A 24,565-nucleotide genomic window follows, 5' to 3' on the forward strand; every position below is an offset into this window, starting at 1 on the left:
AACTGTCTCCAACAAAGCTTGGAGTTTCCAAAGAAGTACTAACTCCAGTATCAGCACAAATTCCCTTACCGTACTGGAGTCTAGAACCTCAGACCACCATCGGATGTTAGGGGGAAGCTATATGGTTGATCCCACCTTTTAATGGAATATGGGTATGGCCATTCACAGAGGGAGAAAATGTGTTACCCTTTGCTAGCCTTTGCAGACAAAGGCTGAAGTCTTGTCAATCTAGTAAAGAAAGAAGAAGCAAACACAGTCTTTTTTTTTCTCCCAGAGCTGTGGCATCAAGGGCATTTTCAGACAATAGAGTCATCAACAACCCAGGTCTATGATAGCTGTCTTACTATCTCACTGGTGATCCTATGCCAGAGATAACCTGTCAGGAGCCCACCACCTGTTTTATGAACTGCTCACATCATTAGCCCCACAGAGAGGAGGACACCATCATGCCTCCAATGCAGTGGGCAAGCATGGAAGCGAAACACAAAGCCTGCACCAATTTCACCAGATTTCATCTTGCTACCTTGCAGTTTAAGGATGGCTATGTAGGAAAGATCTATATTGTAAACCAGGAATTAAAGGGTGATAATGCTGGTGTCAACCTAAAAGTAAGTCTTCGAATTTCCACTGGCGTGGGAAGCTGTGCTGATGCCAACCTGAGAGCACGGTGCTTGTCAATTGTGCCTACGTGACTTTTCATAAATGATAGATGGACAGCTGCTTTCTCTTAGTCACCTGCTAGCATGGTGTGGACTGTACAATCCTCACACCTGACACCTACACACAGATCTGTATGCCACTCCCTCCCTGGCACCACCCTCCCTGAGTGTGGCACACATACTCATCACTAATACATATGGACAATGTTACCCCACCTCAAGAAGCCTTTGATTCTTCTCATTTCTTACAGAAACCCCATCCCAGGTCTGAGGTAGTGTCTCCTCTAGGACAGGGAAGCGTTGATCCCCTGTCTTACCCTCTGAGAGAGCAGCTCCTCAGTGGAGGAGGGTAGCACCTTCTCGGCAGTGCCGAGAAACTCACCACAACCACAGCTTTCTGCTATAAGCTTCTGTGAGTCTCCTGTATGGTCACTGTCAGTCAGGGAGGAGAGCAGACTAAGGGAGATGACTCTTGGCCTTGGTTCCTTCCTTTCTCTACAGCTGTCTGGTGAGTGCCCACCTGGAGGGGACCACTAACTAGAAAAACCAGCTCTGGCCAACACCCATTAAAACCTGCACCATAGTAATGTTCCACTCTCACGTGTTTAGAGTTCCCCCAAAGCAAACTCAGTTTGGGCTGAACATGTTGTCCAGCCCTTCTGTGATGGGAATCTCTCCCGACCCTCCTATTGGGTTAGACTGTCTTTTCTTTCTCCTCTTATGGAACTCTTAGTGCTCTACCATGCCACACATGCATAGATAGGATGCTGCTGAAGGGCTTAGGAAATGTGGGCAAAGAGATGGGTAACTTGCACCATGAACTGCATCTTTCCTGTTTGGGAAGAGGTTAGCAGTGGGAAGGATGTGGACTGAGGAGTTCCCTCCTGCATAGCCACTGTCTTAAGGGTGCAGCTGCTGCTCAGAGAAGCCACTGAGCAATGAATGACAGTGTGATGGGTGGCTAAGACAGGGCACCCTTTGAGGGCAGGGACAAAGCCCATTGACCTAGTGCTTCTAAAGCCGGTGTGGCACATGACACCATACAACAGGGCGGAATGGGGGCAACCTGTGTACATTACATTGTATTGACTATATTTCAAGCAAACATAATACAGGTGCTGGACACAGTCCCTTTCTCTCAGACCTGGAGGCTTGTGGGGCTACTGTGTAAGAAGCCACCCAGGAGGCAGAAGATGGTATCGTCTAATCAAAGATGAGTCTGTGTGACAGGCTGAGAAGGTTTTGACAGTGGCCCAGCATTTATGTAGATTGTGTTCTGAGACTCTAGAGTGTCTGGGACATGTCTTTTTTGCTGTCTGGAGTTTGTTGAGAGCTCCAGACTGACCAGTCCCATCAAAGCCCATCAAAGGTTTCTGGCATGGGATCTGCTCTCTGGCTAGGGCAGTGTGCCCTGGCTTGGTATACTCTGACCAACCTGTCTGTGTCCTCTTTGCAAGGAAAATTATGTCTATTACTGCTATTCAACATATTCTACACAAACCAGTGATACGTGTGGCGAAGCAATGAAACTAAAGAGATGTGTTTGGAAAGTTAACGGCATGAGCAGTGCACTTTAGAAAAATCCCACTTATCCGATGTGGTGGGAAGGAGAAGGCTTTTTTTTTTTTTTCCCCTGAAATGCACCAAGGAGGTGGGGCTTCCTTCTGTGTTCATCCCCCACCTATTTCCTCTGGTTCAGTGTGTGTGGTGGGGGAGCAGGTCATCTTGTAGAAGGCCAACACCCCAGAGGGCTGTGGTCTGGGAAGAGTGGGCCGGCAGTGACTGGGAACATGGAGCACATGATCTGGGGCCCCTATACTGAGATGGCCAGGACCTGGCATCCCTGCCATGCCCAGGAGACCTACCGGAGTGCGTCCTCAGGTGGCCGGTGAGGGCGTCCCTCCGGCGGCAGGCATAGTTGCAGAGATGGCACTTGAAGGGCTTCTCGCCCGAGTGTAGCTTAATGTGGCGCAGCAGGTTGCCCTTCTGGGTGAAGGAGGCCCCGCACTGGTTGCACTGGAAAGGCCGTTCACCTGGGCGAGAAGGGAAGAGGGGAGCCCAGTGAGAACAGAGCGAGGCTGCGCAGGAGGACGGCCGCAAGAAAGTTGTTTCCCCTGGGCTTGGTGACTTCCACCGGCTGCAGGTTTGATAGAACACCAGGCTTTTAGACGCAACCTGCCAGCTGCTTAACGCTTCACTGGCTGGGTCAATTTGATCTGAAAATCTAATTTTTTTTCCCTAAATCAGAATGGCACATCACAATGCAAATTCAAACTCATTTAAATAAAGTGACTGCAACATTTTGTGATGAGGAGTCACTCTTCCTGATCAGCAGTTTTGGAATAAACCAATATCCAATTTTGCGTGTTGTGGCATTTGGTGGGGTTTTTAATGTGGCTTTTTTCAAAGGGTCTTTAAAATATGCCACTGAAGCAGCAAAATAAAAAGGGAACTCATTAAAAATGCATTTCAGGATCACAAGTTCATTTCAGCGTTACATTCTTATATTTAAATGAAAGGCACTTCATTATAACAGTTATAATAACTTCTTTTCATTTACATTTTCCCTGTATTTTCCCTTTCAATTTCTTCTCCATTACCTGTCTGTCCCTAAGCAGGCAAATCAGGAGAGAGACAGCCAGAGAAAGTGTGAGGGTGAGAGGGAGATTGGAAAGAGATTGAATAAAACGAGAAGAACCAGGGCAGCTACGGCCTGTCCTCCAGAGGGAATCCCCAGGCTCCTGCACTGGGAGCTGCCTGGAGACTTCCTCCGATTCCCTTCTTCACAACGTGGGAATCCTTCACGTTCGTTTTCATGTCCGGACTGGACAAGTCCTATTTCAGGTACAGATTTCGCGGCCATTGGAGGAGTCTTACAAGGAGGCTACTCGGGTTGTGAGTGAGCTCGCCTAGCTAGCGACCCTGCAGTGTCAAGAGCTGCAGTTTACACCCTGGGTCTGGAGAAGGTGCTGGAATGACTATTTATGAATCGGGAGTGTGTGACTGTCCTGCTGGGCAGTCACAGGTCTTAGTACTAATTCAGCCTTTAACCCTCGGGATGATGGCTTGTCGTGTTTCTCATAAACGCTTCTTCTAAGGAACAGACGCTACATTTAAAAGACCATTATGGATGAAAACATGTGTCACGAGACATGTTTCTCTTAAGAATAAACAATGTGTTAAAAATACCTAATTAACATTTTCCCAACTGAGTAATGGAAAGAGACTGTTTACCATGGTGACTGAGGAAGAGCTCAGGCCGTACTGTTAAAACCCAGGCCAGGCAATGTTTTAAAGCCTATATTGGTACTTGAATTTTCTAATTACCTCTTGAGTCTTTTTCAGTGGGCAGTGCAGACACAAAAATTAAAGCTAATTTACAGTGGCATTTAATGAACTGTAGACCAGTCAGAGGGGTCTTTATACTAATCAGTATGTATTCAGTGTTTCCCAAAATTCTTGTCTGGATTAGATTCAGCTTAACAGAACGATGTTGTTTAAAATCAAAGAAATTGGAGAGGGATAGTTGAAGTAGCTCACCAACTGTCAGACTAAGTCTACTCGCGAGTCCCAAGTGCACACTCAGCTGACATTTGTTCACAAAGTGCTCAACTCCAATTGAACGCATGGACTAATGTATGAAGAAAACCCAGCTCCAGAATGGGAACATGCCTAATCCCACAGCTCTTACTCTGAGAGGATAGGCCCTCAGGCTGTGTGGGAAAGCCCAAGTCACAAAAATGTTCAGGAGAGCCGGGTGGTGGTGCTGCCTGCCTTTAATCCCAGCACTTGGGAGACAGAGGCAGGTAAATCTCTGTGAGTTCGAGGAGAGCCTGGTCTACAGAGCGAGTTCCAGGACAGCCAGATCTACACAGAGAAACCCTGTCTCGAAAAACAAAAACAAAAACAAACAAACAAAAAACTGTTCAGGAGACACACTGCCCTTCTACAGAGACCTGTCTTCTCACTCCAGTCCATGCACCTTCATGGGGACTGCTTGCCTGGTGTCTTAATCCCTGCCACAGGGCAAGGTAAGGCAGGCTTACTGTGAATCCACTGGTTTCTAACTGCTTGGGCATGAATGTATAGCCCATGGTGGGGAGTCTTGAAGGCCACATTCCCCAAATGGACCACACACTACTCCACTCAACAGAGGTGTTAAACATAAGCAGATGTGTCCAAAGAGCTGGAGAGTAAGACACAGTTCATGTCCCTCTCTGTTGCCAGTGATCATGGCCTGTTTCCTGAAGGACAACAGCTTGATGGTGTATCTGAGTTCAAGTTTCTCTAAGCTTCTATCTACTTACATTTAACTGGGATGAGGAATTAGCTATTGCACATTCTAAATTTAATTTTCATCCCAGCACTCTAGACTTGTCATGAAGAGGTGTTCTGCACAACGTTTGAGACCTTTTGGATAACTTACTTGGGTAAATAAATAATATCTTCCTGTTTTTTTTTTTTTTTAACTGATAGAACTTCAAAGGGCATGTCTGCAGAAGGTAGATTTTTTAAAAAGTATGGAGTACAAGAATGAATAGATGTGCAGCTACCATGCCTGTGGCAGCGCCTGTTGGGCTGGGGACCACAGTGAGCCAGAGTCTTTTATTCTTCTCAGGTCACTCTTTACTGTTGAGAATAATAAAGTTATGGCCAGGGCCCTCTACAACTTCCTGCAGCTTTCCCACCGCCTCAGGACGGTTCTCACACTCACCCTAAGATGCTGGTGGGGACATCGAGGTAATGGCACTTGAATCAGCTATGAAGCCACCTGAGCACCCAAGGGGAAGTGACACACTGGTGCCCATAAACCATTTAGGAAATGGCAGCAGTGGAGCCTGACTTAGGGAGAGGAGCAGAACTGGGACCACGCCCCTGAGGTCTCTGTTTACCAGAGAAGGGGAAGGGAAGCCATGGGTCTCGATGATTCTGTCATGGGCAGTGGGAAGAGACACCTTGGCTTGTCCACTGGGGCATCATATCCTGCATAATTGAGAGGCCACACTGGTGGTTCTGCTCATTGTCTGTCCCTCAACAGAATGTCCCCAGAGACTATCACGGATCCATGTCCAGTGTTCTTGGGGACTGCTTAGGAATGCCTGCTCTCCAGACTCTCCTGGGGTCTGAATTAGAACCTGTATTTTCTCAAGATTCCGAGCTTCTTTGAGGCCCAGGGCGGTACTCTAACTACTTGCTGTAAACGTAGGAATGGAGAGCACGGACTGTTGCTGACACGTTCCACCTGTCTGTCCTGTCTAGTTATTCAAAGCTAGTGGGCTACACAGTGTCTTTATTTCTACCTGTGGCTTTGTGTATTCCCATATACTAAGATAGACTGTGGAGTCAGCCATGAGCAAACTCGAGTGTGTGTGTGGGATCTCTTCCTGTTTTTAAAGTGAAGGACTAGGCAAGATGACACAGTGGTGGTATGCACCTCTTTCTGGAAGTTATCTGTCCCATAATTGAAGAGCTTAGCATATGGGGTCTTAGTCACTATTTGTTGGGGAAAGTATGTAGCAAACATCAGGCACCTTCCCAGATCTGTGTCTGGCAGGTTTCTTCACTACACATAATCATCCCGCTCCCCACCCCCTTTTAAATCAAGGCAGGCAGTCATATTTTGGCAATTTGGTATACCAGAACTCGATTCACTAATCAGGTATCTATCTAAGGGAATTTCCATTGCACAGCCTTAGATGCGTTAGCAGGAAATTGATTCACTTGAGGTTCGGTCCTCTTCAGGAATGTATTACTGTAGGCCTTAGACTGGCTGAGTGTCTGTCACAGTAGTTTACCTCCATGTTAATTTCCACCATATCACAGAAGGCAAGAGCAAGATTACCTTCACATTTGCTTTCCTTAGGACTGGATGTGCCAGGTCTATCTCAATGGGTAATTTGAGGGCTAATGGGTCCCTTCAGAAAAGCCAAATTTGCCTAATTTTAAAGCTAAACTTTTGTTGAAGATGAACATCTACTAAAAAAAAAATCACCCTATATATAATTTCCACATATATTATACATGGAACATATCATTTTTAGAAACTTCTTCTACTCATATGTCTTATCACATCCTTAGAAATACCTACATTCCTTGACGACAGCATTTCTGCTCCGTGCATGTCCTAGCTCTTGACTACTTTTGGATAACGCACACTTGTTGGGCCCCATGTAAGAAAAAGACAAGGCTGTCATTTTCAAGCCCTCCTCCTCACCTTTCTGAAATGGTGTAGAAAGCCTGCTCTCATTCGTTTTTGTTTGATTTTCTTCTCCCTGCTGGATACTGCAGTAGCAGATCCAGCATTCTCAGGCCCCAAAGAACCCAGAGCACAGATAGGCATGGCTCAGGGTGTCTAAGTTTTACATGTATGCTTTCTGTGGCTGTGAGAGTTAGTGAACCCACCAGGTTATACCTGCCTTTCAAGAAACTTCCACAGAAGGAAGAGTGGTGTTTCTCTTTAGTTCTAAAGAAACCTTATGGCATGCAAAACAAATGCACTGAAGGGCATTAATGTTTTATACGAAGCCTCTTTAGTGCCCTTAGTGATGGTGGTATGACAGTTATGCTGAAGAAGTAGCTGACTGTTCATAAACATGATTGTTTATGAGGTGGGACAGGGGTAGTGTAGCCAACTGAAGCTGGGAAGGCTTCCCACATTGCCAATGGCAGGGGTAGGCACAGCTCTTGAACACTGGATAGTCCACATTTATTCACTTTTGAACAGACTATTTCCTTCTCTTCTCCCAAAGCCTCCTGCAAACCTTCCACTACAAGAGGAGTTTGGTGGATAGTTCCTCCCGGCCAGTTGACCCAGAGATTCAGATTGCAGGGTAAACATCTCAAACTGACCAGCACCCTTTCTGAAAAACCTTTGGCCACCACTCACTAATGCCTCTGAACAGAGAGCCCCGAGTATCAACAAGACCAAAACAAGTATTTTAGTTATAGCTTCTCTAAGGGAAATTTGTCAGTTTTGGTCTGTCTCTAGATTTTGGTCTGATCTTGTGAAGGATGGACACTATCTATGAAAGCCAACACTGTGGCTGAGATTTTTCAGTGAGTATATCAGGCCCTCAGAAAATGGCACGCATATGCTGTTAACCTTCTCTTTTGTTTATGGGGTTGATTAGCCACATGCTGAGAATATCTTTCAAATACTGCCCTAGAATAAGAAAGTTGTACAACTTGGGAGCCAATTATGTGCAACAGCTGCCTTGCTGGTCAACTGGAAACACGCTTCAAGACCACATGCCCCTCTCCACCCTCCTTTTGCACTTTGAATTTAGGGACTCGAATGTGCTAGGCAGGTGCTCTCCTACTACGATGCATCCCCAGTGTGTGACAGTCCAATTTGCTCCTTCAGCACCCACAGGACCTCTTGAGAACTAAAGGAAAACTATGCCGGGCCTTACCAGTATGACTTCTTTTGTGAACCATGAGCACATTGGGCCCGATGCAAATGATCCCACAGATATCACACTTTAGTTTTCCGTTAGGAAGTCGAATGCCTCCAACTCCTGACAGAGCCGAGCTGCCTTGGTCCCTGTGGGAGCCATTCATTTTCTCTCCTGAGGCATCAAGCATTCGTAAATCCTCTGCACATTCTTCCCCATTCATTTCACAGGCACGCCCATTCTCTTCATCACTCTGAGTCTCTACTTTAACATTACTGGCTGAAAGAGATAACACAGGAGGCCCACTCAGTGGCATGGCAAAAAAAAATAAGTCACAAGACAGCAACACAACGGCAGCAGCAAGTCATCAAATAGACAACCGGAGCTTCCGAGCAGTTCGGAGCCCATACCTCAGGGCCGGGAGCCCGCCTTTGCATACACTGGGCCTCCAGAGAGCGTGGCTGGCACCTGCAGGATCTGGTAAAGCAGGAAGAGGCTATTGATAGAGATCATGATACAGTGGGGGCTGTGGGACCTTGGAAGTGGGCGGCAGGGGACATGGAGCTGAACCTATGTGCTCACAATGAGAACACCTGGCAGGAGGGAGTGACTGGATATCTGGTCACACAGTCAGCCTCTCTAGGACTGGTGAGCATCAGCACAATTAGTAAGAAGTGGTTTTCAAGCCCCCAAAAGCCCTCTTACAAGTACGCACAATGAATTGAGAACGAATCTTTGCTGTTTGGAGCTCTGACCCCAGCTCCCGTTTCCAAGTTCCATTGTCTTTGCATTTGGCTTCCCTTTTATCTTATAGTGGCATACCTCCACCTGTGCCCTAGGGTAGCAGTGTCTCTCTTACATCTCCTTCATTTGCTAAAGGGTTAGCTGGAACAGTCTTTGTATGTAACAGGTGAGAGTTTTTCAAACGTAGATGTTTGTAGGATAACAAAGATAAAACCAGCTTTTGATCCTGCATAAGTTATACAGTTTCATTATTCACCTAATTTTTTTTTTTAAAAAGAAAATATAACACATTGCATATACATTCTCCTGAAACACTAATGGTACAGTGATGAATCCCACATGCAATGGCCAGTAGAAACTGTAGTGATGTCAGAAGTTGTAATTTCTCTCAATGTTTTTACAAGCTCATAAGAGTTAGGGAGGTAAGTTTTTCTGAGTAAAATAAGCAGTGTGGTGATCATCTGACATAATTAAGAAACACTTATTTTGGTTTTATTTGGTGAGTATGTGGGAGTGCCTGCTTATATGCGTGCACACACACTATGTGCAGGCTTGGGGGTCAGACCCTCCAGAACCAGGGTTAACAGGCTGTTGTGAACCACCAAAGAGGGGTACTTAGAAGTAAATCTGGGTCCCCTGCAAGAGTCTCAAGTACTATTATCAACCATTGATCCATCTCTCCAGCCCCTACAGACATAATTGTTGAACAGCATTTTCAGTCAAGAATTCTCAAAGTTTGGTCCCCAGAGAAGCAGCCAGGGCATGGTCCATGAATGTCTGAAGTGTGTACTCTTGGATTCCCCAGCCCTGCTGGTTCCTAGATCCTGGGATGAATTCAGCCTTGTGTTTGAACGGACCCTTGATGGATCCAAGGTCACTTTACAATGGAGACTATCCCGTTTAAGTAGCCTTCCTGGTTCACAGCCTGCTAGATGATCCTATTCACCAAAGTCCTCTTGACTGGGACATTTGAGGTCCAGACACCAAGAGAAAAGTGGCTGGCTGGAGGCTGGGCTCCTTCACTTGAAGGTGCAGAGATCTTAGACAGGCCACCTAACTTCTCTATGCCTTGATTATTCATCTACAAATGCAGGAACTGTCACAGCCCTGGCCAGCCCGAGAGAACTGAGGCAAGTAACAGATAACTGGGATTGGCACTGGGGCACAGCAAATGCCATCCCTACTCCCCACACCGTGGTTCCACAGTACAAGGCTCTGCCTGCCCCCAACAGTGTTTTTGGCACTTACCTTGTACAAGACCTCTGGTCATTTAATGGACTTGCCATTTAACCTCACAAGAACTCAACAAGGGCATGCCATTACCATTCCATATTTTGTAGTGGTCGAGGTACAGTTCAGTCAAAGACCTTGCTATGGTCACACAGCTAGAGAGTGGTGGAGCTAGCTGGGAGGCAACTGCCGCACAGCGGTCCCCAGTGCCCACTTACTGCCAATATTATCCCATTAGCTCTTGGTAGACTTGCTGACAGACAATGGAACGTGCTGTACAAACCAGAACATGGGCTCTGAGGTCCCGGAAGTGAGAGTGTACTCTGAGGCTGAACTCAGCCCATGCATAACACCGAGAAATTCTGTAATGGGGAATTCTCAAAAACACTTTTTCCCTACAAGATTCTGATCTAAGACTTTGCAAATCAGCAGTCCTTCTTACTTCCCTCAGAGGCCAGATCCTATCTATGTGGCAAGAGAGGAGAGGTTTGCTGTTCACACCATGGTGCTTAATGACACCAAGCTCTGGAGTATCAGAAGTCTTATGTATCTTCTGGGGGTTGATTCGAATTCACCAGTGTCTGTACCCACCTTGCTATGGTTTGGGCAAATACTTCCCCAAGGCTCATACATACATTAAAGGCTTGGTTCCCAGGTAAGGACCTGCTCTGAGGCAGGACTTAGCGGGAGATCCTTAGATGGCTGGTGGCATCCCCTCAGAAAGGACTGTGGGACTCCATTCTCCCAATGCTTGCTGTATAATTGGCTCTGACATAGGCTCCTCATCACCACTGTCTGTTCTCACCAAAGTCCCCCCACCTTGGCCTGGAACCCCCAGAGTGAGAACTAAATACAAATTTCTCTATAAACTCCTTGTCTTGGGTATTTCACTTAGTCATACAAAGCCTACTACAAAGTGTTCTATCAGATGAGGAAGACAGGCCAAGTCTCTGTCTAGGCTCTGTGCTCTGTCTAGCCACATAATGCCTTGGGTTAATTTTGGAGCAAGAAGACCCTTACCAGATGCAGACACCGCACTCAACTTCTCATCCTCTAGAAGTACAAGCTAAATTAACTTCTATTCTTTATATGTTAGCCTCTGGAATTTTTGTTATAATGACAGAACACAGACTACATCAAACTTGCTCTCTCAATCTCTGGTTATTTTGCAAGTATTCATCTTGCTCCTTCCCCTGAAGTGAGACCACACAGTTAAAGACTCCCTGGAACATATCACAGCTTGTGGTGGTAAGCCCTTCCGCCGCAAAAGCTAAGACACAGGGGCGCATCCAAGTGTATAAAGCAGAAGCACCCACAGCTGGACAAAAGCCACCCTGCAGAAGACACATGCTGGGATGATGCCCTTTGCATATTCCTGGCCTGGCTGGATTCCATGAAGGTAAAGGAGGCTAGTCAAAGGGAAGTGACCCTGTTTTCCCCAGGACACTGCACGTGGGGCACAGAAGCTCATGCCAGTCATAAGCATTTTTCTGCTTGAATAAAAACAGTAGAGTTCCTGTGCAATCCTCTGGGGAACTCCATGGCACATATGCCTATGTGGGTGCTTCCCAAGAAGGTCAGGATGGCAGGGTGCATGGGCGGTGACCTTCAGGCTTCCAGGAAGAGCTCTACTCCAGCAGGCTGCTCAGGAGGGTGAGTGGAAAGTCAGGGAGGAAGCAGGTGAAGAATCACGTGATGGATGCTGCTTGATAGGCCATGGGCTTCCTCAAAGCCACCGAGGGCCCACCTTAGTGTGACTAGGGCAACTGAAGGTAAGTAAGGCTTTGGTATTTCTACCCTACAAGATGGTGCTGCCACCAGCTGTGATGGAACCAAAAGAGAAAGGCAGCTCGAAAGGCATGAGAGTTCTTCACAAGTTGTCCTGCAATCAGTGTGGGCACCAAATACAATTTGGGGAAGAAATAGATGGATGGCCACTAAAGACAAAAAGCAAGAATTTCAAACTTACTTGATCTGATTTATAGTGGAGTGGTAATACTTTCAATTATATCTACACATATATAACTCAATTTATAAAATTCATATATGCAATATGTAATTATACATATAAAATTGTGTGTGTAGTATATGTGTGTGTGAGAGAGAGAGAGGGGGAAAGAGAGAAAGAGAGAGAGAGATCCACAGTATAGGAAGTATCATAATCAGAAATTTTTAGCATCAGAAAGATTGTGTTTCTGAGAAAGAAGATTCAGTGTCTGTAGATGCCTGTAGGTGTGGCAAGGACCATAAGTCATGGAAACAAGGCAGAGGCTCACAACACGCCCTATGTATGTTCTGGCCTAAGAGTTCCATGGCAACGGCTGAGTGCTATAGCTCTGAAAGCTTGGTGGCTGTGAGGAGGACATTGCTGGCCATGTTTTGAGTTGGAAAGTCTGTGATGTTTAAGGGAGACTGAGTAGCCAGAGAGAAAAGGCTTTGGTGAGACACAAGTTACACTGTCAGCATGAGGAATTTAAGATTCCTGCAGTGTGGGGGTGTTTTCTATACAAAGATGGGGAAGGCCCTCATATCTCTGAGGATAAATGCAAAGCGGGTGCTAGCTAAGTAGGAGAAACCTGGCAGATTTCTGCCTGGCCAAAAAGGTTGTCCATGGAAATGGGGGACTCATTTAGAACCATTTGGCTGTGATGATCCTTCAGTGAAATGCTGCAGTCTCTCTGAATATAAAGAATAGACTTTTAACTATTCTGTAAACTCTATCACTACTCCACTGCTTAGAACAATGAGGAACTTGATAAAGTGCTGTACTGAGCTGATTAAATATAGATCACGAATGAAGTCCTGCGAGTGTTTTCCCCAGAAGGCTCTGGGTTAGCCTGCCCCATGCTCTTCCGAAAATGACAGAGTGGACGAGGCCTGGTGTGAGTGTTTCCCAAATGTGGCTCATATTAACATGGATATTTTCGAGCCCCTAATAAAAGCTGCTTTGTTACTCAGATGCTACTCACAAGGGGGAAAAAATGAAAGTCTCATCATTGTGTCTTTTAGAGGTATACCACCGGCAGCCCAGTGACCCCGTTGTCCTAAGAGAATGCTCCCCAAGTGTGCCAAAGCCCCTAGCGTTTAGGGAAAGGTTAGAATCAGCCCCGAGAAGCCAAGGAACTCAGGCCAACAGGAGCCCACAGACCTGGCTTTGCCGCCAAGTGTGCCGTACCCTTGTGAATAGCTGAACATTTTTAATGCAGAGGTGTAAAGCGCACTGGCGGCTCCGCCTTACAGATGTTACGCTGCTTTCACTGCCATTCTTCTCCAATGCATCTTCAGAGTTGCTGGTCACGTAGAGTTTTAGAACTCAGATTTTTATATGGGAAAATTCTGAAGTTCTCCTTTCACCTTGGGGTGGGACCGTGCAAAGGAAATGGTCAACATTTGAAATGGAGAATGGGATAGAAGTAGTTAGCAAAATCCAATGGGATAAAAATGTTTGAGGTGTATTTCTATTTATCTGTGGTAATTAAGTGAAGATTGGAGATGCCCGTGCATATGCAGATCAGTATTTGTATGTCTGTGGCACACACCCATAGTGCTCTAGCACTTGGGAGGCAGAGGGAAGGGGGGGTTAGGAGTCCCAGGTCATCCTCCGCTACCCAGGGAGCTTGAGGCTAGCCTGAGCTACATGACACCTTGTCTCAGGAAACAAAATAAAACAAATTGTGAGCATTAGCTAGACCATTTTCTATAACTTAATATCACTTAAAATATAGTTAAAATAATAGGGTGTCTATCTGATCAAGAATATTTTTTAGAAATAATCATATTTGATATTTTAGGCTTTCAAGTATAAGTCAGAGATAAGAGATATACAGAGAAAAGCTGAAAATTTTACATAAAAAGAAGCAGTTTCAAGCACATTTTATTTATTTTTATTTATAGCTAAAAGAATCCTATACAATAAAGCAATCTCTGGAGGCATCACCATCCTTGACTTCAAGCTCTACTATAGAGCTATAGTAATAAAAATTGCTTGGTACTGGCATAAAACTGACATGTGGACCAATGGAATCGAATTGAAGACCCTGACAATCCACACATATATGAACACCTGATTTTTGACAAAGAAGCCAAAACTGTACAATGGAAGAAAAAAAGCATCTTCAACAAATGGTGCTGGCATAACTGGATGTCAATGTGTAGAAGGCTGCAAATAGATCCATTACCTGTCACCATGCCCAAAACTCAAGTCCAAGTGGATCAAAGACCTCAACATAAATCCAGTTACTCTGAACCAGATAGAAGAGAAAGTAGGAAGTACTCTTGAACACATTGGAACCAGAGATCACTTCCTAAATATAACACCAGTAGCACAGACACTGAGAGCAACAATTAATAAATGGGAACTCTTGAAACTGAGAACCTTTTGTAGGGCAAAAGATACAGTAAATAAGACAAAATGATAGTCTATAGAATGAGAAAAGATATTCACCAACCCTACATCTGACAGAGGGCTGATCTCCAAAATATATAAAGAACTCAAGAAACTAGACATCAAAATACTTAACAATCCAATTAAAAAATAGGCTACAGAGTTAAACAGAGAATTCTCAACGGAAGAATCTTAAATGGCTGAAAGACATTTAAGGAATTGCTCAACATCCTTAGTCATCAGGGAAATGCAAATCAAAATAACTCTGAGATACCATCTTACACCTGTCAGAATGGCTAAGGTCAAAAACACAGAAGACAGCTTATGTTGTAGAGGATGTGGTGCAAGAGGAACACTCCTCCACTGTTGGTGAGAATGCAAACTTGTACAGCCACTTTGGGAATCAGTATGGCAGTTTCTCAGAAAATTGGGAATCAATCTTCCTCAAGACCCAGCTATACCACTCTTGGGCATATACCCAAGAAATGCTCAATCATACCACAAGGACATATACTCAACTATGTTCATAGCAGCATTATTTGTAATAGCCAGAACCTGGAAACAACCTTGATGCCCCTCAACTGAAGAACAGATTTAAAAAATGATCATGAAATATGCAGGTAAATGGATGGAACTAGAAAATATCATCCTGAGTGAGGTAACCCAGACTCAGAAGAACAAACATGGTATATATTCACTCATAAATGGATACTAGATGTAAAGCAAAGGACAACCAGACTGCAACCCACAGCTAGCTAGCAGGAAGGACCCTAGGAAGGGCACATGGATGGCCCAGAGAAGGAGAAATAGATGAGATCTACATGAGCAAACTGGGGGTAAAGGAGAGGTAATGGAAGGCAATGGACAGGGGATGAGAACATAGAGGAATGGGAGGTTTGAGCTGGAACAGGGACAGAGTGGGAGAGCAAGGAAAGAGATACCATGAAGACACCATGGGAACAGGGAGAAGCAGAGTTCTAGGAAGGATGACCCCCACCTTAGACTACTGGCAATGGTTGACAGGGTGCCTGAGCTGGCCTACTCATTAGACCTACTGATTAGATGGCTGAATACCCTAACTGTCATCATGGAGCCCTCATCCAGTGGCTGATGGAAGCAGATGCAGAGATCCACAGTGGGGTGCTAGGCCAAGCAATAGGAGTCTAATCGATGAGAGAGAGAGGAGGGATTCTATAAGCAATGGACATCAAGATCATGTTGGGAAAATGTACAGAGATGACCAGCCAAACTAGTGGACTGAGGAGCCCCCTATGGTACTAGACTAGGCTCTCTGGACAGGTGAGAAAGTTGTTTAGCTTGAACTGTTTAGGGGGCCCCCAGGCAGTGGGATCAGAACCCATCCCTGGTGCATGAGCTGGATTTTTGGAGCCTAATGCCTATGGTAGGACACCTTGCAGCAGCCTTGGTGCAGGAAGGAGGGGCCTGGACCTGTCTCAACTGAATGTATCAGACTCTGCTGACTCTCTATGGGAAACCTTGCCTTGGAGGAGGTGGGAATGGGGGGGGGTGTTTGAGGGAGAAGGCTGGGGGAGATGGGGAGAAGGGAGGAGAGGGGTATCTGTGGTTGGTATGTAAAATGAATAGAGAATATCTTAATAATAATAAAAAATTAGAGGAAAAAAAAGAAGCAGCTTCAAGCATGTTTTTTATTTTTATTAGATATCTAGGGACCCAAAGTAGGACAAAGATGGCCGAGGAGGCAAAAGGTTATTTTAACTTCAAGAAGGGAGGTGCCTGGGAGCCTGTGGGTCAATTCTCCAGCATGACCACAAGGTGGCAATATTGGCCCAGAACAGTTTGGTTGCTGTTGGGTGGAGACTTGAAGATCAACCATCTGTTTGTTCCAGAAAGACACTTATAACTTAGAGATACTGAGAGGACAAAGGAAAGAAAAAGAGACAGTGCTACTGTGAACTCATTTTTATAAGGATATAGGCATGAAATACATGAAAACATCTACTATGTCTCAGAAAATCTGCCACTGTCATTTGTACATCCAGCACTTTCCCATCTGCCTGGGCATTAGGCTACGCTGGGCTTTGCCCTCTCCTCAGGTTTAATGACAACATGTCTTAGAATGTGCTGTCTTACTATTATGAGCAATTGACTTATCAAAACATTCCAAAAATGTGATTGGTTGTCTCATGATTAACATGAGTTCCTGCCCTGACACATTCACGTCTACTCACATATAAAAAATGTTTATGTGTGCACACATGCCTTCACTGAAGAAATAAACCTGAAGCTCTCATCTTCAAGCTGAACTGAAGGAATATCAGCAGGAGAAACATCTCAATAAGCTTCCTATATTCTGGGAGGGTAAGTTCATCCAGTCTTTGGACTTAAGCATAGGTAGATGGATACTGCCAAATCCTATGCTCCCCAAATAGTACCCACTAACAGGACATTAAAAACCTAACCTTACTGTTACTGACACTTCATATTAAAAGTATAGTTGTAATAGTACAATGTCAACAAGCTGCTCGAAGGGTGTGGTTTGGTGGTAGAACACTTGCTTGGGTTTGACCTGAAGCACCATGCACACAAAAACTTCTGCTCAAAGTGATGTCCACACGGTCTGTCTTCTGGTGCTGCTTCATAACACTAAAAAATTATTGATACAATGTCTAGAAGACTGAAAACCTAACGGGCTTAACAACTTGTAACATTTTTGTATTAATTTCACTTGTATTAAGAAAAAAAGGCCTTCTCTATTCTTGAAACTATTCCTTATGGTTGCCCAAATATAGTTATCATTTTCAACTCTCAATACATTAAAAAAATTAAATTACCATCTAGTTTTTGATATAACAGGTCAGAGGAGAGCAGGTTAGCCTGCGTGCATGCTAACTGGGTGCATGCTCATGCAGTGAGCCACCACAGAAGAATGGACTGGAAACCCATGAGTTTTTCTCCTTCTCTCTTCTGAGGTTAGCACTCCCCAGCAAGAGAAGGAGAATGCACCCTTCCCCCCAACCCATCATGCAAAATTGCACAATTTATCCGAAAAGATGTTGGTTTGTTTGATGCTGGCAGGAAGCATGGACCACAAAGCTGTTGATCACGGCTTTAATCCCGGCCCTGTTGAGCTGACTCTCAGTGACAGACCCACTGTGACTACATTAGCTCCTTCTTCACTATTGATTCTCTTTCATGCTCTCTACACCTCTCACTATCAAAGCCTGACTGGTGAGCTGGGCAATGAGTGTGCCTAGCTCCAGGGAGGCAGAGGCAGGAAGATCACAGCAAACTGAAGATGAGCCTTGGCATCACATTCTAAGCCAGCCAGGGATAATAGGGAGACCCTGTCTCACAACCCAAACCAAAACCAATCAAACAACCCCTCACCCTTTACCTTTGTACTTTATTGTATCAATGACGTGCCCGATGGTGAGTAGTTAATAAAAGGAATGGCGACCATTTGATGACAGAACATGCAAATTGTGGTGTTCGTGTGATGGAACAGACCATGAAATGAATACATGCTACTGTTTTCTAGAAGCAAGGCATATACTTACGGGAGAAAGATTTGGGAATTATTGCATGAAAATCCCTAAAGCCATCAGCCCCATATGCAACTGTAATAAAGAAGGCAAAAAGAAAGCCAGGTTGTAATATCATCACAAAGTAAGAGTTCAGTGATATTCTCAAACACATATTATTATGTAAAACCACTAGTTAGTTGCTATCTTGATCTTCAGACTGGTAACAGAAGTCACTACTTAGAACAGGACCTCTGAACTCAAGGGTCACAACTCAGGGTTTCATCACATTGAACTACAGTGAACAAGCTCCAAAGGGCTCAACAGCTTGGAAGTATACCTTAAGACATTCTAGAGACATGAGAACCATTCAGTAGTGCTGGTCCACAATTTCAGCCACATGGCACCATCTCCGGGCAGAGTACCTATCTCCACAAGAGCGGTGTGTTTCCTCCCTAGTAGACTGCACCTCAAATGCTCTGTTTTTGATCGTAGAAAGTATCCAGAAAAGTTTTCAATCAACAAGCTGGATAGGAAAATCTGTTGCTCCAAAAGGAACTACTAGACTTCTGTAGGCATTCCTTGGCAGTTGCCTTCATAAATGGCACCAAATCTCCATGTTTGTGCTCTCTTTTGAAGGCAGTTCCTGGTGAGTTCTATTTCTAAGACTTGGTATATTGTGTACATGTGTCTGTATGTGTGTATATACATGTACACACATCAGGTAGGTACACACACACACACACACACACACACACACACACACACACACACACACAGTTTCTTTCTAAGAGTGGCAGTCAGAATTATGTACACAATGTATCTGGCTAAATTAAACTTGTTGGATCAACTATTGACTTAGCAGGAAAATGGCTGAAGAATTCCAGGAACTAGACACACTTATCAAACTTTGCTTAGATCATCTTTTCTCAAATTTGTTTGGCCACAGACCCTTCCATTTTCCCCTTGAAAAAACTATATATGTGGATAGTGCATGCACAGCTGTGTTCACACATGTGGAGATGTCAATGTCTGATGTCTTCCTCTATTGCTCTCTAAATTATTATTATTATTATCATTGATAAAACTTTTTGCTGAATTTGTAGCTTGCCAATTCAACTGCACTGGCTAGCCAGAGACCTCAGAGAATCCCCTGGCTCTCCCCCTGCCACTGCTGGGATACAGGTCTTTGCTGCCATGCCTGGATTTTACATGGGTGCTAGGATCCAAGCACTCTACCACTGAGCTGCCTCCTCTCTTCATGAAAAACTATAAAATACTGGGATAATGCATAAATGTAGTTAAGGAGATATTGTCGCATCTCTTTTGGGAAGTGACACGTTTTTCATCTATTTGTTTTGTTTCTTGATCTAAATTGCTAAAGTTAAAGTTAACATCATGCATCTCATCAAAGTCATTATAAATTAGTTTGTTGGTCGGTAAAATGGTTCAGAGGGTGAAGGTACTTGCTGCCAAGCCTGAGGACATGAGTTTGATACCTGAGTCCTGAATTCAGCCCCCCGCAAGTCCTCGGCTTTGCTCCATATCCTCACTACAACACGATAATTAAATTAATGTGTATTTTTCATAAATTAATGTGTCTAGGCAAACAGCAAAACCCCAATCTATGCTGAAATCCAGTATCTTATAGTAGGAACTCAGTGGGGGCTTTATAAATGTCAGGTACATAAAAGCCACTTTCCACAGACAGCCTCCAAACCTCACAATGGGCCTTTGAGGTAGACGTCATCACTGTTTTGGTAGCAAGGGATCTTGGGCTCAAAGGAAATTATATGATTTGCCATTTTGGTATTTAACGTGTAAATACAAAAAAATGTAAGGTCATGGCTAGTTATATGGCACTCAGAACTCAAAAGACATATTTTTTTGTAAGCAATCTTCTTTGGGTGTTTGTGAGGCACTGGGAAATGTGTAGTTATTGATTGCTGTTGCACACACATTCACATGTATAAGTGTACACACACATGCATATGCATACACCTGCCTGTACATGGTCACACTGGGTGACAGTGCATTTACAACAGTGTTCCCCAAATGACAAACACGGAACCAATCAATAACTTTCAGGGTGCTGCAGATACAGTCACCTCAGTTATGCCTGCTGCATGGCCTTCACTGCTAAGCCTGGCATTCCTCATGCACACACTGAAGAGGACTCATGGGACGCTTAGAGTGCTGTGTCTTCTTGGAGCTGGCCAGCCATAATGCCATCTGACTACACTCCCAGTTTGCTCCCAGCAGCAGGCATATGAAACAGGACACAGCTACTGGCTGCTTGTTTTTTTTTATTTTTATTTATTTTATTTTTTGGAGAGATCTGCAGGCTCACTCTGCCCTATGACAGGCTGTGAAGTCCCTTCAAAAGCAGCTCATCCCATTATGGGTGGGACCTTGGAACCACTCAGTGACTTACTTTTGGGTTTTTCCTCATTTCTTCGACATTCTACCCCTAATTTTAAGCTACTGTTTTATGAAATGGCAGCAATAAAAAGACGTACTTTTGAGACAGGATTATACTATAAAGCCTCAGCTGTCTTGGAACTTGCTATGTAGACCAGGCAGGCTTTAAATGCACAGAGATACATCTGCCTCTGCCTCCTGAGTGTTGGGATTAATGGCATCTGCCACCACTCTTGGCTGAGAACTTTTACATGTATTTTAATATCACAAAATACATTTTTTAAATCACACTTCTCTGTTAGGGATTTCTGATCACCAATTTCTTGCGATCACCACCATATAACACGCTGTAATCACCTCAGGTTCTGAACCCTGTTTGACTTGCCACATCTGTGAACATCATGGAAAACAAGTTGGCATTGCAGAGACCATAGTTTTTGGTGTCTATTGGCTGTAATGAGTCGCTCCTGATGTTACACCCAAGGAGGAAGGCTGAAAACTGTGAGATTTTTCAGAATGAGAGAAGACATCTACTCCACTTTCAAGTCCAAGCAGGATGGTGACAGTCTTCTGGGGATGGCTCAGATTTGTACTTACAAGTACTCAGAAAAAGCTTAATTTTACATTTCAATCCTTAAGTCATGTTAACCTTTCAGTTACAGGGAAGTCTTTAGTCTACTATTAACATATCTACAGTTCACAGTGACCTTGGCATTCCTTACAGATCTAAAGAAGGGGCAACCTATGGATGTGCTTGAGTCAGCATGAGTGACAGGGCTGGGGCTGCATAGGGCACTCACTAGGTCTCCACAGACACTGTAGGTATCCTTCAACAGGAGTGTAGGTGGAGCCAGGTGCAGGTCCTCTTTGAGAAGCTATACACTTTATAAATGGATACATTCATTCTTAAGCCTTCCTGTTGGCTAGGTGGCTCAGGGTGTTCTCATGGGAAGAGGACACTCGCTAGCCGACATCACTTATAGAAGACGCTGTGGTTCCAGCCTCTCAAAGAGGTGGCTGAAACACAAAGAAGCTCCATGTTCTGCCTGTGGACACAGAGCAGAGGAGTGCTGGTGTGCACAGTCTGACTCCTACTCAAGTGACTTCCACCGCTCACCCAGATGCAGGGTCAGAACAGCGTGAGGCTGTCACACCAGCTCTTCCTGTTCAGACTTTGAGGGTCCTGCTGTGCAGCTAGCTTATGATGTCCTGGATGGCTCCAGACATGTGAGTGTGGAAAGAGCAGAGCCGGGACCCAGAGAACAGAATGTACCCAGGCTTCCTTCTGCTTGCCATTCCTCTGCCCTCCAGATTCTAGACAGTTGTCTATCTCCAAATTCATCCTCTTCCCCGGCCTGTCTTTCTTCCTACATCTCCACATTTGTCAATGAACAAGGTTCTAGCTAATCTAATCCACCAGAGACCCTCTACTACTACCTGCAAAGTCTTGGTTTTTCTGAGGAGTCTCATTTCCCCTGCTGTTCCCCAGTCACACCACACCCCCAGCCCATCCATGAAGCTACCACCACTACCCCTGTCACGGCTTAGCCAAGGCTGTAGTCTGTGGCACAACCTGCCCATGCTCCCTGCTCACCATCCTGCACTTGCCTGGCTTGTGTGTGCATTGTGGGCTGTGGCCTTCAGGCCCCCATCCCAACACATCTGTCCATGAGATTCAGGCTGTCATCTTCCATACTGCTGAATCACATTACTCTTTGATCACATCTAACTCCCAAATGCCCCACCAGTCTACAGTGCTATGTGAGGGAAGAATTGGAAATCTGCCAAAATTCCTCTACTCCCTGGCAACTGCTGTCGGAGAATCTCTTGGCAGATCACACTATTCAATAAATAAAGGGATGAACCATAAGAAAATGTTAAAATAATCAACAAGCAACAACCAACGCTTACAAACTACCCATGTTTGTAAATGCTGTAGTTTCCATTTAGCTCTGCACATCCTTGTCCCATAGCTAAGGCCCAGCCTCGACTTGCACATCTTTCTAACTTAAGTGACTTTGCAGGTCTTGGATGGAGATACCCAGATCATTTCTTCCTGAGAACTGGGTTCCCCACTTTCCTGGCTCCCCGTGTTTGGTCCTCACAGGATTATGGATTCTGCAGGGCCTGCTTGGTGATCCTAGCCTGGAAAGACTTCTTCAGAAGCCTGCCTCCCACCCCCTCTCTCTCTCTCTGACTATGGCCTTTGGTCTTCCCATGAGCCTATTCCAGGTCAATGCCCAGCTCTGAGCACAGGAATGCTCAGAAAGAGGCCACGACCAACTAGCACAGAGTGTCCCCTTGGCAGCATGCACAGGAGGCACAGAGTACCTAAACAGGGTTGGACTAGAAAGTTCCCTTCTTAATCACCACAATAGTTGGCTATTTTCAGAAATCCACTTCAACGAATTGAGAAGTGTCAGAGCACATGGCAGAAAGCGTTGGGTTTCATATGCAGTTCCAGGACACATGTGTATTTACAGCCAAGTCAACAATGGGGGAGGAGGGGAGAATAATTTTTGACATTATTTTCAAACAGTGTCATACATTACTATGTCTACTGGCTCTCCAATCAAATGGACCTCCTTGGATTCCTTTGGTGTTGGATGTCCTTGAACTCTGCAGAAAACAAAGGTGGCCATGATCTAATGGCAGGAAGAGGCAACTGACCACGACTGGGTCAGTAGAGTTATCCATGCTGGGCTTTCCCCTCCTGGCTGGAAAATACATCGTGCGCTGACTATCTGAGCTCACTTTCCTTATCCACCAAGTGGGAATCATCCCATCTGCTGTGTCAGGTTTGTGTGTTGATTCATGATAACACTCCAAGGGCCTGGCTGTCACACTGCAGAGATGAGTAGTTAGCCTTGTGCTCAGCACAAAGCCACAGGCTGGGAAGATAATGCCTTATCTTTTTGTCCACAAAGAATCCCACCGGCCTATGGCATTGGCTACACCCAACTACCGTTTGCCACCTTCCTCAAATGGGAACAGCAGTAGGAAGACAGCTCGGCAGCCCACCCGAGACAATGGAGTCAGGGAGGAGGATGTCAGGGCAAACGCCATTTGTGTGTTTCAACCCCCAAATCCTTTCAGTGGCCTTCTGTGCCAATACTTTGACAGGGACTAGTCCCATCTAGGGTAAGTTTGAGGTGGTCAGTCTCTGTATTTAGGCTGCTGGGTAGATTGACACTGGGTTGTTCCCAATGGCATTCTGTCTTGCTCCCAGTCCCACCTGCCAGATTTGTTTCCAGAGCAGACAATGTAGAGAACACAATGGAAGTGGGCAGTGTTGTCCTTGTTCTTGGGGTAGCAGACCTGGATTTTACTTTCCGTGCTGAGGGCAGAAGCCAGAACCTGGAAGATGGGAGGCAAGTACTCTCCCTGTAAATTACACTCCAACCCTTCCTATTTTTGTTTATATTTTATGAATGCAGTATTAAATCGTCACAGTGAACAACTTAGACAACGCTCCAGCTGATGAAACAATGTCTGACTTAGAAAGAGAGAGATGGATTCCGAGTTCCCTCTAGAGCGTACAAGGAAAGAGCAGAGAGTGAAAACGATTGTTCTATTAATATTTACAGGAGCATCTACAAGTCATCATGAGGTACCATTTGCAGTCTCCCCATGTTCTTTCCCTCCCTTCTTATGCACACAGTCCATGTCAGCTAGGTCAGGGGCCTGTGTCTCACAGACTCATGATTTGGAAGGTTAAATATGGTGGGCTGAAAAAAAAAAACAAGCTTAGAGATTTTACCAATGTTTTAAGTTTCATGCTTTTTCTGTTTTCTTTTCCTTTTTTCTTTTGTATTTTTTGTTTTTGCGAGACAGGGTTTCTCTGTGTAGCTTTGGTGCCTGTCCTGGATGTCGCTCTGTAGACCACGCTGGCCTCAAATTCACAGAGATCCGGCTGGCTCTGCCTCCCGAGTGCTGGGATTAAAGACGTGTGTCACCGCCGCCACCGCCGCCATCGCCGCCGCCGCCACCACCCCCCAGCTCTGTATTTTTTTTTTAAAGTCTTACATTTTAAGCAAAAACATTACTTGTTTAGTTGTGTGGTACTAAGTATGTGGAAGTGCCATGAGGGCATGTCTGTGATTCAAGAAGAACATGTGAGCAAGAGAAAATTAAAACAACAATGAAAGCCTTTAAAAAAGATTTATTTATTTTTATGTGCATTGGTGTTTCATCTGTACATTTGTCTGTGAGAGGGTGCCTGATTCCCTG

General features: G+C 45.0%; 1 protein-coding gene across 10 annotated transcripts in view; it reads right to left on the bottom strand.

Annotated features, from left to right (window-relative positions):
- Positions 1-24,565, bottom strand: part of Ikzf1 (IKAROS family zinc finger 1) — a 94,238-nt gene that overhangs the window by 19,849 nt on the left and 49,824 nt on the right. For 4 of the 10 annotated variants that reach the window (XM_036201234.1, XM_036201233.1, XM_036201232.1 and 1 more), the window contains exon 4: positions 2,525-2,692. In XM_036201234.1, the coding sequence (XP_036057127.1) occupies positions 2,525-2,692 (168 nt within the window). Of the gene's footprint in view, positions 1-2,524; positions 2,693-8,071; positions 8,333-17,950; positions 18,011-24,565 lie in introns of all 10 variants that reach the window. The other 6 variants (XM_036201227.1, XM_036201225.1, XM_036201224.1 and 3 more) reach the window with 2 other exon arrangements.

Source organism: Onychomys torridus, chromosome 10 (genome assembly GCF_903995425.1).
Source record: "Onychomys torridus chromosome 10, mOncTor1.1, whole genome shotgun sequence".
NCBI classification, from domain to species: Eukaryota; Metazoa; Chordata; class Mammalia; order Rodentia; family Cricetidae; genus Onychomys; species Onychomys torridus.